Here is a 19042-nt window from a genome sequence, read left to right on the forward strand (position 1 = left end):
TGAGGTTTTTTACTGTAAAGCCTTTAGATTTCTACATGAGCATAATTATTTTTTGTCCCTGTTGCAGAAAAGCTGGTATGCTTATGCTTAGTAGATGCTGTTTGGGCTATCTGGTTTCCTGTACATCTGTCACTTGGCTTGTGGCATTCTCTTTGGTGATGAGGAGGAAGTACAGGAGCCTGCCCAGTGTGCTTCTGTGACCTGTCGAATGCCATCATTGCTTCTAGTTACAAACACGTAGCCATCTTTCTTACCAGGCATGGGTTTACCAGGAAATGAGTAAGTGGAGGGAAGGAAACATGCGTACTACAGCGTTGCGTTATGTACCTATTGGCCCATAGCTTCCATAGTCAAATCAACCTACTGTCTGTAAAGTGAGTAAAGGCTTTCTTGCTTTTTATCTGTATGCAGATACATAGACCTGTGCTTCTGATCAATAACAGTAAAGAACTGCAACATTTCGAACGCATGTGCTTTTCTAGATGTCTTTGTTCTGGGACGTGAGAAAGGATCTGTGACTGAGAAAAAAGAACAATAGAAGATGCTGAAAGGGGTTTTTATGCCTAAGGCCTAGAGAATTAAAAACTGCCATAAATTTAGTGGCAGAAAGTAACTGAGGTTTTTCCTCATCCCCCCAGGAGAAAAAAGAAGGGAAGGAGGCTGGCTCTCCTACCTGGTCTTACCATGCTTACACTGTTTGACAAGGACATAAAATACGTGGATTTTAGTTATAAAAATAGAGGAAATTTATCATGCCGGCAGGAATATGGTCATTGGTACTGTTGCACATTTATTCTATGTGTTAGACAAGCCCGAGGAAAAAAATATAAGCGTTTTAATAAACGATCGAAACTAAGGTTTACTTTAAAAACTAGACCTAGTGAAGAATGACCATTGTAATTAGACAAAAAATGAATAATGTTATCATTTTACATTTCTATTTTTTTTAAAACAGCTGTCAAACATCAAGTAATAATAACTGTTTTATTAATAACATTTTTAATCTCAGTCTTAGCTTTTCTTATTGTTATGTGGTAAATGTAAATTTTCTGGTAATGTATATTTGAATATTTCAAGGTTTAACTCCTGTTCTTGTACTTACTGAAAGGATCTGCCCCCCCTTCCTCAAAATCAAGAACGGGTGCAGGCAGAATGAAACTCCAAATAAAATGTTTTCCCTGGGGCAATATTGTTCATCACATTCTTCCTAGAGGCTTTTGGTTTCTCGTTTTGAATGGAAATAGAAGAGCCAGATGCAGGTTTCTCATTTCAAAATACCCTTCCATTCTTTAGAAAAGAAAAAGAGTCTTTATTATTCTCTTTCTTTTTTAAAAATGGTTTTTCAGCACTCCATAAAATATATGCCCACATTGACAAGCACAGCTGCAACCTGACGTTCCCTATAGAAACTTTGCACTTGCCCTGTGGCAACAAGCCCCACCAAACACAAAAAGAAAATCAAATTCTTTATCAGTTCTTTCTCTGACCTCTCATAAGCAGAGACTGAGATGTGGCAAAACTATCCCTACCCTTACTCATTTATCTGTACTCATGTACAGTGATTTTTCTCTAAAAGGCAATGACAATTTCATAGATTTTAGATGGGATGTTCCCTAGTGAGTGTAATTATTCATGCCGTGAATGGAAAGGGTCAGAAACATTTTGTGAGCAGTAAATGGGAACTTGATTTTTGTCTTTTTTTAAGAGACTTAATAGCCCTGCCATTGTGAAGTAGGATTCCATATCTGCAATTCACGTAACTACAAATATTGCCAACCCCCACCAAACACAAAAAGAAAATCAAATTCTTTATCAGTTCTTTCTCTGACCTCTCATAAGCAGAGACTGAGATGTGGCAAAACTATCCCTACCCTTACTCATTTCTGCACTGCCATAATTGCACTAGAATCTTTGCTCCTGTTAAAAAAGAGACAAAACCAAGCCTTTCTTTAAAACTGTAACAATGAAAAGATCAAAACAAAAACCAAAAAACCCCAAACAGTTTCAGACGTACTAGACCTGGTGTTTTTGGAGAGGTGTCCTGGCTCTCACTATTTGAGTGCTTGCATTTGCCAATACATGGCAATACTGTACATGCTTTTATTGAGCTTATGGGATGAACTACAACAAGACAATGAAAGCTAAGCCAGCGTGATACCTTGTGGGTCTTGTTATTTTAAACTAGGTGTCTTTGCAATTCTGTACTTTGACATATTTCTCGGAAACAAGTTTCTGAAAAGTAGTGTCTTACATACCTTTCTCTAATCCTCTGTGATTTACCAAATCTCTGTTGTAATATTGATCTCTATCTCTACTTCTTCCCGTTTATTCTCTTTTTGCTTAGTATCCTTTGAATTGTGTTGTCAGAAAAGTTTCAGTTTTAAAACAATAATTTGTAAGCAGAACTCTAAGTGTTCTTTTCTTTAGATTTTAGCTGGGTTGAATTACAATCGGAAGTGCCGGTGTCTCTCTGCTGCCTGTGTGGACTTGGGGAACTACAGTTAACACTAGTTCTTGGCTGAGGCTCGTGATTTAGGTGGCATGAATGTGAAACAAAGAGAGGAATACTATTATCTGTATTTAATGCAGAGTCAAAAACTCTGTCAGAAAACCACATTTATAAAACAAACTGTGAGCTTTTTTCCTTAATTTGGATAATTGAGATTGTACACTACCTGTAGTACTTCACTGGAGAACACTGTGGGTTTCTGTATCTTGTTATTCCGCATACAGCAGAACTTCCTTCATAACATACTTCTGCTATTGGGAGGGAATATTTCCGTCTCCAAAATATATATCACAGGTCAGGTTTACCATATACATATATATGTTATATAGAAGAAGTCAGTATTTGGAGGTGCGTGTTGCTATTGATACACGGGGCCAATTAATAAGATTCACTTTAAAAGATGCCCCTAAAGAATATCAGGAAATATGGTCTGAACTCCTAGAATACATGAACTAGTATTTTGTTCTTTTTTAAGCCTCTGCCCATAGTTGCTTTTGGTGAGTCTTTGTGGCTTACTGCTCCTTGGGCCAGTCCTCCTTATTTTTAGTGAGACTAAACTCCACCTAACTACATAGGTCATCTAGGTCACGTGTTTGTGGCTTCCCTGCTTTCCTTCTTATTGGATGGAGGCATTTTGTTCGTTTTATTGGTGTTTTAGTACTTGCAGTGAAGTTTCTTATGTTATGAAGAAAGAAATCTCCGTGTGCTTAGTTTTATTACTATTTATATTTTCTGTTCCCCCAACAGATTATGGACCTGTAAGGATTCTTAAAATCTTAAAAGATACTTTGTTGCAGAGTTCTAAAATGTCTATAATAAGATACTGTGGTACTGTTGTGCTACACTGTATCTATTTCGTGGAAAAATAAAAGCCAACATGACCGAAAGAAGAAAAATAAATGGGTTTTTGTAACAGAAAACAGCTGCAACCACATCAAGGCATTTTTGTCTACTCTACTGGCTTTGCTGAAAATTAAAGCCACAACTTAATAATATTCAAGGAAGATAGTTCTCTGGAATGAAATCTGTTAAATGCTTAATAACAAACAGTTAAAAACACAAAACGGGATGTTTAGGAAACTTTTTGAATGCTAAATAGCCTAGATTGCAGAAGTTCTGCTTCTTCAGGAGAGGCTAGAAAATGAAAGTCTTATTCAGGATGATGGATTGTAAATACCAGTTCAGGAATTTGTCTCTTACGTTTTCGCACATACGTTCAGTGTGTTCAAATAAAGACAGCTTGCTTTCTAACCTAAGAATACTTGAAAGTGTATGAAATCAAGTGCTCTAAAACCAGGGAGCTATCTATTTGTTGAGGAAGATTTAAAAAATGAGAGAAAAAATTATACAGTGACTCATATGTAGTACAATGCTTAGTTTTTTCTGTCTACAAATGCAGTAGATTAGATGAGCTAAACGTTGCACTAATCTGAAGTTAGAAGAGCTGAATTCTTGCGAAACATCTGTTGACAACCTTGGAGTAGATGGATTTTAAGTTCAAAGTGATTTAAATCAGAGACTTTTATCATAGTTTAGTATTTAAATCAAGGGGGGGTTACATCATGATTTATGCAGCTTTTAAAATTCTTAAATGTTTTAATTATTTTTCTAAAGAATGGTTGACTCTTATTGTTTAGTGACTACTAGGATATGTTGCTTTTCAATTAAATATGCCCATTACATTAAGTCAGTACCTCTTTGCCCTAGCCAGGAAAATATACTTTATGCACATTTAATTACACAGTTTAATGTACGTTTACTTAGAATTGTAGTTCTTACCTTTTGTTCTATTAAAGATATTGAATAAAATTTCTTCCTTTGTTGATTCCTGCTTACTAGAAATTTGTGTCCTGCTGCTTATGAAGGAAGCTGGCATATAATTCAGTATTGAGACAACGGTGTTTAAAAACTATTGAAACTTAACTAATTAAATTTTTTATTATACAATATCTACAAAAGTCAAATATGCTATACAATTACAGCCAGGATGTGGATCTTACGGCAAGAGGTACGAGACCACTACAAACGCTGGTTGCAGTTAGGGAGGAGAATAGAATAATGTTATAACATTGTAGGATACCTCTTAGACAGAACCAGATTTCATTATGATGTTGGAAATGTTTAAAAAAAAAATGAATATCCCTGTTTAAAGCTACTTGCTTTCTTGTTAAAAGGAAATATTACCTGCAGTTAGTGGATTGATCCTATTGCTTGAAAAGGCTCCGTGATTTTAGAATACTAGATCTCTTGCATTTGTTTTTATTCATCATCAGAAGATCAAAACTAGTTGCTTGCTCTTCCAGCTCCTGTTTGGTTTCTCAAATTCAGATGAAACAGGATTGGACTAAAGAAAACAGAGTAAATTCAAATGCATAGAATTTCTCTTAGTACCTCTGAAAGAGACTATAATTATCAAAATTTGGCTTATCAATTCATTTAACTCAGCAGACTCAGCTGCTTAGATAGTAACAAATCCCAGCCACTAATAAAACAGTCTTTATAACTTGTTTTTGTTTGAATATAATTTTTTATTTAATGTATAATAGTTTATGTTTTAGGAAGGTCAGACTTTACCAGATTTAGCCATAGTTTCACACTCACCAGTATTTTAGGAAAGATTAGTTAAATAGGAAGAATAGCTCTAATTTACTTTAAAATAATTTCTATTACCCTTTATTTGCTTTTGTATTTAGGTATTATATACAATATATTCAGACTTTCCTTTGATATTCCTTTGTCAACCATTTGCTTTGTTGTGTAAAACCTACTATTCATAAGTTAATTGGGTAATAAAATATAGGAGTTTTTGTAACAGTTTTACTGTTTTGTAACAGTAAATCAAAACTCACTTAGCTTTCCTAAAGTTACCTTCTTCAAACTTTGGTGGGGACATACAAATTTAGATTTTGGTGTCCGTGGATGAAAACTTCATTGCTAATATGCAGGCACCTAGAAAATGTTATACAACCTGTAGATCAAAAGCTGCCGTGAAAGGAAGCTAAAATTGAAAGTAAGCTTCAGAAAATAAGGGTAAAAAGTACGACTTGTAGCAATTCAGAAATAAAGCTTTTTGGGTCTTTAAAAGTTATAAAATTATTTCCATATGCTTCCAAGAAGAAATTCACACTTACAGCAACCGAAACCTCTTCATTATATCCTGGTGGTGTACCATGCAAACTCTGCAGCTGCAAGTAATGTAGCTTAGCGTCTACGGTATCAAATGAGAAGAAAATTATTGTAAAAGATATTTTAGCTTCCTTTTTATTTTTTTTTACTTCTGTCACCTCTGGCAATCAGTTGCTTTCTCTTTCTAAAGTCTACAGGGTGTGGCATAGCTGATGAAGCAGTTTTTCATTATTTGCACATGCAAAGCACAAGCAATTGAATGGATATTTTTGAGAAAGATAAAAACAAGTATTATGCCTGTTTGTAATGACTAAAATATGCATGTTTAAATTAGTTTTGCCTGCAAGAACTTGTCATAATTAGTTTTACTTGTATAACCTATAGGCTATCTTAAAAATCACAAAGAAATGAACTGCTGCAATTACCATGTCTCTTCTTCATAGTTTTCACCTACTTTTCTTTGTGTCTCTTGCTACACTAAATAAGAGTAAAATTGTATAAACTCATGTCCCCTTTTGATGTCTGTTAAGATTTCTCGTTGTCAGAGAAAGGGGAAAAAATCCTTTAGGGATTTTTATTTCCAATTCATTAATGAAGTTCATTTTCTCTTCTGAATTTTTATACTATTTTAAAATTTATTTTTTAATGAAGATTTTATATTATTCCGTGAGACTGGTAATGGCTTTGATGTTGTGGTTCTGATGGCTTGTGATGTTACAAGTTGAATTTTCTTTTCAGACAGTGATGTTACCAGATGCCCACTAATGTCCTCCTCTTTTTTCCTGGTGCTTCTGTTTTCTTGCCTAGATATTTCTGTGCTTTCTGTCTCTTAGCAGGAGCAGCCACAGAAGATCGACTACCAGAGCTTTTCATTCTGCTCTTACACAAACAGAAGCAGTGGAAAAAATAAGAGAAGGGAAAATGTAACTAACAGAAGGAAAGATAGCAGAAGGAGGAAAAGAGCAAAAGCAGGAGGAGGTTTTCTCCTATGGCTATGAATCCTGTCCATTCTTAAAGACTTATGTCTTTCCTGAAACAGTACAGAATTACCCAAACCCACCCAAACTAGACATAAGCACAGGACCACCAGATGGTGAATCATGATTGGAGCACAAGGAGCTCTTAATTTCTGAATCCATTATTTAGCTTCCAGTCTTAATTTTTAACACCATCAAATCAATACACATTACTGTCCTCCCCAGAAACATTCTCACTGAGTTGGAAGCATGTTTTTGATCTACCCTAGTTACTTTTTCTCTCATTACATTCTGAAATAGCCTTACAGAGGAAAGATTAACTTTTTTCTTTTACAATCTTTAAGTTCTTTCTCGTAAAGTAGTGTTTTTAAAACAGACAAGCAAGCACTAAAAGCCATAACATGACGTGCTAGACACTTAAGAATGTCTTTGTAAAAGTGGATGTATGGATCTCTGTACTGGGACTGGCTGGGATGGAGTTAATTGTCTTCATAGCAGCTGGTATGGTGCTGTGTTTTGGATTTGTGACCAAAACAATGCTGATAACACACCCATGTTTTCGCTGTTGCTGAGCAGTGTTTGCACAGCTCAGGGCCTTCTCTGTTTCTCGCTCTGCCCTCCCAGTGAATAGATTGGGGATGTACAATAGGCTGGGAGGGGACACAAGGAGGCTGATGACCCGAACTAACCAAAGAGATATTCCATGACATATAACATCATGCGCAGCAATAAAAAGGGGAAAGAGGGGGTTCTAAAAAGTTACCCATCTTTTGTTGAGGAACTGGCTGGGCATTGGTCTACCCATGGGAGATGGTGAGTGATTGCCTTTGCATCACTTGTTTTGTTTTCTTTCTCTCTTCTTTCTCTTCTCCTTTGCTTATTAAACAATTTTCATCTCAATCCACAAGTTTTATTGCTTTCACTCTTCCTTTCCTCTTCCCCTGTCCCAGTGGGACAGGGGGGTGGGGAGTGAGCAAGCAGCTGTGTAGTGCTTAGCTACCCACTGGGATTGACCCACAACAGTTTCATAAGGACATATTCCCATAATTTAAATTAGTTTACAAGTTATGGACACCAATCCTGACTTCTGTGGTGCAAAAGAACTTTGGGCTTTTAGCATTTTCTGGAAATTGTAAGAAGCTCTTCCACAATGACATGATGTGTCTGTTTTTGTATGCAGCATATTAATAATATTCCACAGTAGCACTGACCAGTACTGTTCATAGACAAGTGCATGGTGCTTGGGTGGGATGCATAAAGGTGAGACCTTGGAGTTGATGGTGCACGTTGAGTTGAGCAGTGTGAAGATACAAGGCAAGGATTGCCTTTTCAAAGCACAATAGAGCTGTTTGAGAAACTATTAGTAAGTCATGAATTAACTAAAACTTGCAAAACCTTCTTGTGCTGGTATGTCAAAAATCTGAATGTTGTCTCAATAGATCAGTGTACTCTTAAAATGGAGTCTTTTTATCAGGAAGAAAGCAGTTACTTTAGAATTGACTGTTGCAGTCCTACACATCAGTAAAAATGTAAGTAAATTAGAGCATCAAAGTAAATTGTTTCAAGCAAATAAAGTATCATGAGAACTGTTGATTGTAATACTTTCAGATTAAGCAACAAAATATACGTGTTTATAGACATGCCAGTTACATGAGTCCTTGAATAGTCCTGACTTTCTAATGCTTATTCATTTACTGTGTGTCATTTTATGATTATTTACTATAATTAGAAATAATCCTGACGTATTAGCTTTCTCCCCATGCTAAAATCTGATAAGGCCTTTCAGTGTTAGCCTGTTTCTGTTACTGTGTAGGAAAACAAGCCTAAAGCTTTGAACTTGCAAGCCCATAGTCACAGCAGGTCTGTCCACAGCCATCTACAAGTTTGCATTCCTACCACATGCAGTAAGGTTTTCTCTATAGACCAATGTCACCAAGGAATTTAGCAAGGAACAAGAAATCTTCAGTCAGAGAAGGGCCACAAGTGTGTGAAAAACTAGCCACACATAAACAGTAAAGGTCATTAGCAGGCTCCTAAACTCCTGGCTAGGAATCAGTTTTTTGGATCATTAACGGTAAAAAGCCTAGGAAATGAATAGGACTCAGTGTCTTATTAAAAATTAGCCAGAACAATTAAAAGGTTTTCCAATTTCTAATGAGAACCAGACCTAGTAGCTCATTTTCCCTTGTCTAGTGAGCTGTTTCTGCATTTTGAATTACATTAATTTTATGTCCTTGTATTTTTAAAGAAATATGTTCAAGTATTTTTTCTGGATAGGAGTTGTAAATTATTTACAGTGAGGGCAGTAAAAGCTTGGGAGAAGTAGAATCTAGTGTCTCCCTAAGACTGTGTTACTGATTCCAGGTCTTGTGACTCTAAACTAGTACAGTTAGCTGTGACAGGATTTCTTCTGGTGTGTGCAAATGTATACTTTGCAAACTTCTAATGCAGTAGTTGTATTATGCGATCCCATGAGTTAAAATGCTCATTTGGTTGCAAATGCACAGCCTTTTTTGGTGCGAGGTGTCTCTCCTTAGGGTATTGCATGTTTCCCTAAACTCAGTTTTCTGATTTCAACAAGCAGCCTTTCTGCTTTCATTTCAATGTAAATTGCGTGCTCCTTAGTGGATGACCGATGGCTATTTAAGAGCGATCTTCTCCTCTACTGTATATTTTTCCTTAACCCTAAAATGACTTTGGCACAAGAAAATTGCGAACAGTGAACCTTTAGTATTTTAAAATGTAATTGTTGGATTCCTTATCTTTGCATCCTTGCAAGCATGTCTTACAAAACAATCCAAAGGGAGGAAGAGATAAAGAAAGAACAAAAACAGGTAATGTTTTACACTGACTGTTTTGCCCGCAGGCCTGCCACTCTGGAGGAAAACAAGCCCACAAGTTACCAAACTTTTTCACTCTGTAGCTGTTATTCTCATTTCCCTCCCCATTTGCCTTAGGCTCTAAATCTCCCCACCTAGCCCTCTGGTAATAATCAAGGTAATCTTTGGACCAGTTGTCAATACAAGCCGTATGATTTTCCTGAAAGGAAAAAAAGAAAATAATAAATTTGGACAAGGAAAAGTAGATTGCAGATAAATGGGATGGGGGGAATAAAAGGACAAAAGAAAGGCAAGACAAAATGATCTTCCTCACTATGTTCATTTTGTACTCAGTCATTCATTTACACCAGATGCAGAATTCCTTTCTGCAGTGAGTGAATTGCCCTGTCATTAACATAAAATTAGTTCCAAATGATCTTGGCCAAGAGCTTTGAAATATGTTAGTATAGAACCACACACTCAAAAACATGTGGGAATCCATGTGGGTTTCCAGATGTGAGAATCTTCTGTGATACAAATATAGTTATGTTTATGTAGCATCATATTCTGCTCTGTGGATATACTCTGGATGCAGCTGTGCTTCCAGTAGTGGTATAACTATGTTACTGTGGTGCTCTGCCTGAGTGAATGCATCTTGTTTCTTATACTGAGTCCATTCTAATAATGACAACTTGTAAACAGACATTGTCCTGCAAGTTAAAATACTCCTTCAAGAAATGTGAAAAATTTGAAAAATTCCATGTTTCATTTTTGATTTGTCATGTGTTTTGCTACTGATTGTTTTTCCTGTCTGACTTATTTTTCATCAGCCAATACTTTCTGCACTAAGAATAAAATTTAAAAGCCTGAGAAAAGTTTGAAGAGGTCATAATTTTTTCTTTGTTATCTAAATAAGTGCTTAAGGTTGTAGTTTGATATCGGTTATATTATCAAAAGTACCTTGATTGATACCAGGATTAGCTGAATCTCAATAGAATTACCTGATTTTATGTTCGTCTAAATAAAGCTCTCTACACATAATGATAGGCTGTCGATGCTCTTTTTTTTGTTGTTGTTGTTTAAAAGCCCTTAGTATCTCAACTTCTTTAATGCAGTTGTCTTCTTTGTATGTGTAGGAAATTAACTCAAAGTGTCTTTGGGAAGGAAATCAGTCTGTGCAGGAAAAGATTAGTGGGTTGGATAAATCTACAAAACTGAGTTTAAGTACATCAGCTAGTGCCTGAACTGTAAAGCAATCAGTCTATAGTAGTGGTTATTAGCTATTATTAATGTTTGAACATGTAAATACAGAATGGGGACTGAAGGTAACCTAATATGTCTGTCCTGTTCACTTTGTAGCATCACCTTGTAATTTTTAATAGCCACAATAAGTTTTACAAAGAAATACTGTTTCCTTCCTGACTGAAAACTGTCCCCATTCATGAACATGAATAATGAGTTTTCAGATGTAATCCATACACCCTGTGCTACTTAGGCTGCGATTTCGTCATGTCATGTACATCAGAGTGATATCACTCCTGTCGTTGGATAAGAGACCTTCAGGGGAAAAAAAATCAGCTAGACGTCGGATATTGGTCTTTCCTCTGAAATGACAGTGGCTCCATGCTCTAGCACAATGTAAGGTAAATTCTGTGTAATAGTCATTACACAGTGAATAAAATCGTTGTTTGACATAAATCACTGCAGCCTTAGGGAGTTCATCAGATTGTCTGCTGATCCTTTGTCTCTTGGAGGTTGGGTAAAACTGAGGTTTTGATAGTAGAAAGCGTCTTTTTCCATTAAATATTGCATAGTATCTATAGCATTTATATTATTATATCTTCTATATCTCATATTTCATGGGCAAATGTATTATGCATATCTAAAATATGTCTTGTACTTTTCATTATAATCTTTAAATTGCCAGGGAGTATTGTGCTTCTCTATTACCAAGGAACATTAAGGATTAAAGGCTAGAAGTAACTCCCCATTGCAAACCTCTCTAAGCAAAATATCCTTTGCTATTCTTCACCATTACCAGCTAATATCAGTTATCTTTGATATCAAATTTTAAGAAATGTCCAGTAAAGGAATCCTGCATGGTAAAAATGATGGGAGTGTGCCACTGTCTGAAAAAGAAATTGACTGAAGAGATACACCTGTGAGCTATCCAAGCAGTGACAGCTTGTAGAAAGCAGCAAAACTGTCGTACAGAAGATGGGGCTTTCTTCTGTCACATGCCATGGGACGTACTTGATGTGGTAGGTCCTGTAGATGAGTAACTGATGTGCTTTTTGTCACGTGGCTGAGAGAGGCTGTGTTGCATTTCTACAGGGAGCGGCTGGGAATTCTTCAGTCAATATGTGACAATCTTTGTGGGCTGGTGCTATCCAAAACCATTTTGACCGCAGTTGCATCGCCCCAACAGCTGAAAGTCTTTTAGCAATGTGCAGTTTTGCTTTCAGTAACTAAAATCTTAAAGTGTATGTGTGTCTGTATGTATACACAACAAACCAAGATATATGAAAAAGTACGTGCTTTGGTAATTAAAAGGCAGTGATATCTAGTGGAAGAGTAAGCAAAATCAAAGGCCTCTTGGTGCCTTGTGGACATCAGACTTCTGTCCTATCTTTCAGCATCTAATCTATCTAGAACCTAGTGATGATGTTACGTAAATGATGTAATTATGTAAATGTATATTTAAATTAATTTTGAATTGAAAGACATTGATATCAGTTTAAGAGTTCTGCCAGTGCTTTTGTATCTCTCAAACTGTTTTATGCCGCTGCTTTTCATTAATTATATTTTGACAGAAGAAATTCTTGCCTTTTTTTTTTTTCAGACTGAAGAACAAACGGGCCTCTCTGAAGAGCAGCTTAAGACCCTTCTGGAAGAATGTATGCAGCCTCAGAGAACAATAAGCAACGTTACCATGCCAAAGTCTCAGGAATCTCTTTCTTGTGGATTAAGTCCCCCTTGTTACACAAGTCAAGACTCCACTCTTCACTCCACATCTACTCTTTCCAAAATGTTAGTTGAAGACCATATTGTAGGGATGTTAACGGCTCAGGAAAAGGCTGGACTTGGAGACAAAAGCTTGTGTGTTAATGCAGAGAGTGAAATCCCTGGCTACTATATCAGCAAAGCATTGGCTGATAGTCACTTATCAAAGGATTCACTGGCCCAAACAGAGGAACTTGATGACCTAGAAGGTTTACAGAAGATGGGAGATAAGAGTATTACTGAAGGTTACTTTATGTCAAGAGCACTCAACACAAAAAGTTTGAAGAAACCTTCTTTCTTGGGGGAACCATTATATTGCATCAGCATGAACAATGAGCCATCCACAGAGGCTGACATTCTCAGCATACCACTGCAAACCAAAGGAGGTGAGACTCTTAACAACCCTTTAGAATAGGCTTTTGATTATGATGAAAAAAACTAAGCAGGTTCTCACCAAAGGTATGCACCAATACACACTGATTGTTCCGGTGGGGCAAGGATGTACTTTTATAAAACGTAAAACTGTGCCAAAAATAATACACACAAAATAACAGAATGTTTATTAAAATTCTTGCCCTGACATAATTGACCATAAGACTAGGACTCTTATGAAATATAATATTGATGTTGATTAATTCTGTCAACTGGAAAACAGTGTTGACAACACATATGGATTATCTTTTTGGTAGTAGAAAGTCATGTTCGCTGTTCTGTGGAGAGCAAATATTCTCCCAGTAGTTGGTATAACAATTCATACAAAAATGCAAGTGTTTCTTGAATGTTTTTAATAAGGTAAACTCGGTAGTATAGAAACAAACATGACCTAGCTATATTAAAAATAATAAATTGCTTTCAGGGAGTTCAAATTTACACATAGAAGATAACAAAATGAATAAATACTGCATAATTTCTATAAATTACTTTTAGTTCAGTAAAAGAAAGAATAGACTTTAACCAGCAAAAAATTAAATTCACCCTATCTGGTATTATAAAAAGATTTTGGAAATGTCTCTGTTTTTTATGTCCTTTACTTAAATGCAATTATATAGTGATATTGTAATCTAAATCTACATTTAGATTTTTAGCCTAAGACCACTTCTCTTTCTGGAAAGCAAACTGTTCAAATAAGCCAGATTTTAGGCAGGTACATCTACATGTCTTTCATTTCTTTCATAAAAGTTGTGACAGTATGAAGTTGTTTGTGATTACAGTGCTACAGTTTAATTGTATTAGAAATCAATGAATTTTGCTAGGTTTGTCAAGATAGATCTTTGTTATACTGGTAATCTATTCTGAATTTGGAGAAACATTTTTTCACATTCATTGGTAATTTAGAAGAGCATCCTAATACCTCTTTACTACGTTATAATTTCTTAATTATGATCACAACTGTTTCTTTGATTGTTCATACTTAACCTTTCTACAGTGAAGGGAATGTTAATTTTTTTTTTAAATGATTCCACCTACTAATAAGCAAGGAGGCTTGTTGTTGCTGTTTTTACACTGCCAGACAAACTTGGTATCTAGACTCACCTGCCATATTTGCCCATTATGAGATTTAGGCCATAGCTGCAATAGGAAGAAAATAGAAATACAGTGCCTGTAGAAAGGTTGGGTGTGGGTTGTTTTTTTTTTTTTGTAGGTTAGTTTTCAGCTAACTTCACATGCCAGCTTTGCTCTTCACATAGATGCAAGCATCAGAAGAGTGAGCAAGGGAAGAAGGAAGTGGTCTGCCCCAGAGGAGAGCAGGGTGGCAGTGGTGGTGATGGGGAACACCATAGAGAACCACCTCTGCCAGGGGCAACCTGATCTCATGCAGGATTAACATGACTACATACTACACCATCAGTCTTCTTCAGCAACCGACAGTGAGAAAAACTCAAGTTTAACTTGCTGCCTTCACTTGAGCTAAAGTTCTCCTTCAGTCTGAATAGATGTAGTACAGTCAGAGTCAAGTGCGACTCAGCCCCGACTACCATCTCTCTTTATTAGTGTATTTTAAGGGGGGATGTGATAAATCAAGCAAAACACCATGCACTGTAGCCACTATGTAGTGAAGTGAGCAGGTAACTGTTCATACCTGTTGCGGTAGACATAGTCACTATGCGGTAATTATATTGCACAAGAGAGAAAGGAGATTTCAGCTATTAAGTAAATTTCCATATGGGACATCTCATGGTAAAAGTCTCTAAAGTGAATGTGTTAATGTTTATCACATAATAATTTAAATATCTTTGAGTCATAACCATGCGTTGTGTCAGAGCCTTGCAATAGGGTATTTCGATTATCATCTGTTTTCAGTAGTGGCTGAGAAATGTTCAACCATATAGACCTCAAATCTGTATGGTTAATAAACATCTTGGGTTGATGGTGATACTGCTTACCAAATATTTTTTTTTTTGGGGGGGAAAGTGTTCTGAATTTTCAGAGTCTCTAAATCTTTTCATTTTTACTAAAAACCTAAAAACAAAAACAAAGATATCATTACAGATATCATTACCTCATCAGGCTTTGAGTCTTTGTGTCAGTGTCTCATTTTTAAAAATGGTGTGAACAGATAATCTTTAGGCACAATAAAAGTAAGTGCAAAATAAAACCCACTTCAGAGGTTTGTAATTGTTTTCACATTAGTGCCAAATATTTTGCAGTTATCCATAAGTTTAAATTTAAATTCACATTTATTGTATTCTGTTAATATTACTCTAATGCTAAAATATACATCTAAAATTAGCATTTGAATAGGTGGCAGTCCATTCTTACTATTTTTGTCAATGTACTGCTTATGAGAAAGCGTACAGCATAAACCAGAAAACCCTGATACCTCTCCCGCAAAGGTGACCCAGTTCTGTCTTAAGCAATTATTCCTGGCCATAAGCAAAAGGTTGTGATTTTTATCAAATTTAGAAAGTTGCCTAATGTATCCTATAGGTAAGCTTGTTGTTAGTTCAGACATGATTAGATGTGCTAATTGTATGGAGGAATGGAGATCCCAGTGGAGTCCAGTTTAAGGCAAATACACCTGCAGATGAAGGTGTCAGGTGTATTTCTATTTTTAAGAGACATTTACATGGTTGAGCTTTGTTATGTCTTAATTCTAAAGGACATTTAAACATATATGCATAATCTTCTGTAAACAGTTTGATTTTCTGGCCTGCTACACATGGCTTAAACTCTGTGTAGTGCTGTGTAAGCAAACAAAACTGTGTTTGTGTGAAACTGGTTTAGCAGAATTTTAGTTTCGCAGTCATTATGGTACTGTAGTCTGTGACATAGATTTGCTGTAATACATTATTTAAGGAAAGCATAATTATTAACATCATTCTCATATATATATGTGTATATATATCTCTCTGAAGGAAACTCTCATGTGCCTTCAGACATAAGTAATTCCTGCTTCTTGAAAAAAGCAGTGATTTGCATCAAGGTCATACACATGTAAATATACGTGATGTTTACTGAGATAAAGAGAAGCCAGACTCACCCACATACAGATATGAAAAGGTTGTTATTTCTCAGTTGTATGAGCCAATTGGTAATTAATTCCAGCTCTCTTTTTTTTTGGCTATATTAAGTTTCAAGTAGAAGTTGTATCAAAAACCGCCTTTGCTTTTTCCTCTTGCAAATAATATTGTGCTTGCAGCAGTTCAGCATATGATTCTTTTCTTTTTTACAGATGATATGAAGATTGAAAGTTGAGGGGAGAGTGATTATATGCTTCTTTACACAACGGTTTTTCCAAAAATGTGTTTTTCAGACACTCTGAAGGCAATGAATTATCAGCATTGAAAACTGTTACGTGAGGTGATTTATTCTTAAGAGATAATTATTATTATCATATATTGTTGCAGTTTGATTTCAAAAAAAACTCTTGCACTTCATCATTAAATTTCCTGGGAGTGTTCTAGCTAATAAATAAATGTACGTACACATTTGTGTAGTTGTGTGTCTGATAGACGTGCATGTCTTTGTTCATGAAAAATAGAAAATGCAACTTGCAAAGTTCCATTTCTACTGATGAGACTTTATTAGAACGGATATGAAATGTATATAATAATTTTATCTTTCCTCCTTTACACACGATCTACTTTTTTCATGAAGTTAGTTAAAACCTGACCTCTATTATCCCAGTACAGTTTGCTGGAGCTTGCAGCCTGTCTGACTGCTGAGCCCTGACTCAGAGAAGGACCCAAATACATACTCAATCTTCTGCCCCCGGGCCGTCAGCTGGACTGCTGGCTTGATTGAAGGTAAAGGCTGGCACAAGTCTTCTGCTGGATCAGAACAGCAGCACCGGTCTGCTCAGCTGTGTCCCATTCTTGATCCTGTGAAGAACGTAACCGTAGAGCAAACAATCTTATCCTCTGGTTAAGAAGTGTAACTACGTGATGAAAGATCGCAGTCCCTTGTGAGGCTTGGTGCAAATAAAAGTCAAGGAGATCAGAACTTTGCCCTAGCAGTTACTGGACTGTGAAACCTTATAGTAATGGCTAGCTGTGGGGAGGGTAATACAGCTGGTTTGTGTTTGAGATAATAATAAAAATTCATTACAAGTTAACTACTGTTTCTCCTGAATTTTCTACTTATTTACTGAGCTGATGGTTAGGTTTTCATTTCATGCACTGTAGTGTCAGAATAAGAAGAAGTTATTAAAAAAACATGGTTCTCTTTTTTTTTTGGGGGGGGAGGCAGGGAGAGATATTCTACCAAAGAAAAGTCAATAGATTTTCCCACTGCCAGGCTCTCATTTGCCACAAGCTAAAAGGACAAATTCTTTCTCAGATAACATACTAGCCATTTAACATTCAGCAAGAAAAGTTGTATGGATACGAAGTTAACTGCACAATGGCTGCGTTATGGCATAGGGCTTACTTGAACTAATCCGAATGTTTAAATTAATGCAGATATTGGCCCAGATTCTAATCTCATTTACAGAGTTGCCAGTCTGAGTGGATGTACGCTCCTGAGGAAGTGGTAATCATGTGGATATAACAGAGATCAGAATCTAACCTACTGTCTTTTAATTAAAAAGGTAAACGGGACACTATATTTGTGATAAGCAAGTGCTATTTATTGTTTTGTTTTCTGATATTTTTACTTGTTTTGCAACAGCAATAACAAATCCATGGATACTGGGCGTTCTGCATAGTCCCATTGCTCTGCGTAGGATTGCTGTAAGCGTGTTTCATGGAGCGTTGCAAATCTCACCTAGATGTATTTCTTATCTTAAAAATTTTAAGTCTGTGTCATAATTTCTTTACCATAAATATAATCAAAGCAATACTGACAAAGTTTTTTCAAGAGTATTTTCTGTGCCTGTATGATATTCATGCAGGACTGTCCACTGGCTGTAATCTTTCCACAGTCCAGTTATTTTCACATGGAATTCATGTTTTATAGAGTCCTTCTCAAAAACAGTGTTAAAGTGCTCGGATAGTTTTTGAAGAAAACTAAGTTCTGTTTCAAGTTTATATGTAGAATATCTACAATGTATATTAAGAGAAATAATAATTAATTCTTACTTTTCTGGCGTATTTTGCTATCTTAAATGTCTTACTGTTACGAAAAAGCTTTTCCTAGCACCCTCAAGGAAGAGCCTGTTGCTGACTAAGCCTTACGATATTCCTGAAGCCATGAATACAACTTTTTGTTCACATCTGGCATTTCAGGGATAAGCAGGCAAGTTTGAATGACTATTGACTTGAAGAGTATATCCTGACAGGAACTCTATTACTTCACTTCAGGTCTTGGGAAGTGCTGAGCACCCTGCACCAGTTGGAGTCACTGCAAACCGCAGGGACCTAGTGCTTGTGAAACGCTGTTCCAAAGGTGCTTAGGGTCAGTACCCGAACTCAGAGACTGTGTCAAAAATTAGTGACCTAATATTTATCTGTGCTTGGTTTCTACTGCATGTCTACAACAGGTTCTTTGGGAAGATTTTATTTCTTGCTTGATGCTACAGGTCAAATATCAATTCAAGGCCTCCTTTATTTATTTTCAGTTTTAAGTAAAACTGTAGGAAATAAAATTATTTGGTAAAACATGTTTACTGGTATGAAGTACAGAATAATGGAGATATTATATAAAATATAGTGACAAGGTCATTTGCTGAAACATCACCAGTATGAGGGTAAAAGGAAAGTTGAGCTCAGGCAGATTCATGGGTTTTTCTTTGTTTTTCCAATGTCTCTCGGTTGTGACCTGCAATAACCCCTCTGCCGAGCTTGCCACTGGAATTCCAGCTGCACTGGAATGCGGCGGCTTCTCCTCGGGGAGTGATGCAGCAGTGATGATTAAGATATTTAAATGAATTTTCATTCGCAGCCTAACTCAGGATTTGGAAACAGGTTTTCCAAAATACCTTCATTCAGTGTAAGCTGTATTTGGTAAAAAGTTCTAACAACTAGCTTCTTTACAGTGTTTCCTAGCTCTGTTCATCCCAAAACCACAGCAGAGGAGACTGATTTTTAAAGTTATCCTTCTGACTTTTGGGCTTTGAGATCTGTTTTGTATTGAGGAATAAGAAATTTTGTGTGTGCATGTAGGTTTGTGCTGTTTTGTGCTCCTTATCTTATTTCCCACTATGATTTTGCAGCACAAGATAGATAATT

The 19042-nt window shown here is 36.2% G+C and overlaps 1 protein-coding gene across 1 annotated transcript in view; it reads left to right on the top strand.

Annotated features, from left to right (window-relative positions):
- FSIP1 (fibrous sheath interacting protein 1) overlaps window positions 1-16165 on the top strand; it is an 86929-nt gene extending 70764 nt beyond the window's left edge. The window contains exons 12-13 of the mRNA XM_009320980.1: window positions 12274-12820; window positions 16108-16165. Of these exons, the coding sequence (XP_009319255.1) occupies window positions 12274-12820; window positions 16108-16130 (570 nt within the window). The 3' untranslated portion in view covers window positions 16131-16165. The remainder of the gene's footprint in view (window positions 1-12273; window positions 12821-16107) is intronic.
- The last annotated feature ends 2877 nt before the right edge of the window (window positions 16166-19042 follow it).

This window comes from Pygoscelis adeliae, unplaced genomic scaffold (genome assembly GCF_000699105.1).
Source record: "Pygoscelis adeliae isolate BGI_AS28 unplaced genomic scaffold, ASM69910v1 Scaffold3, whole genome shotgun sequence".
Taxonomy (NCBI): Eukaryota; Metazoa; Chordata; class Aves; order Sphenisciformes; family Spheniscidae; genus Pygoscelis; species Pygoscelis adeliae.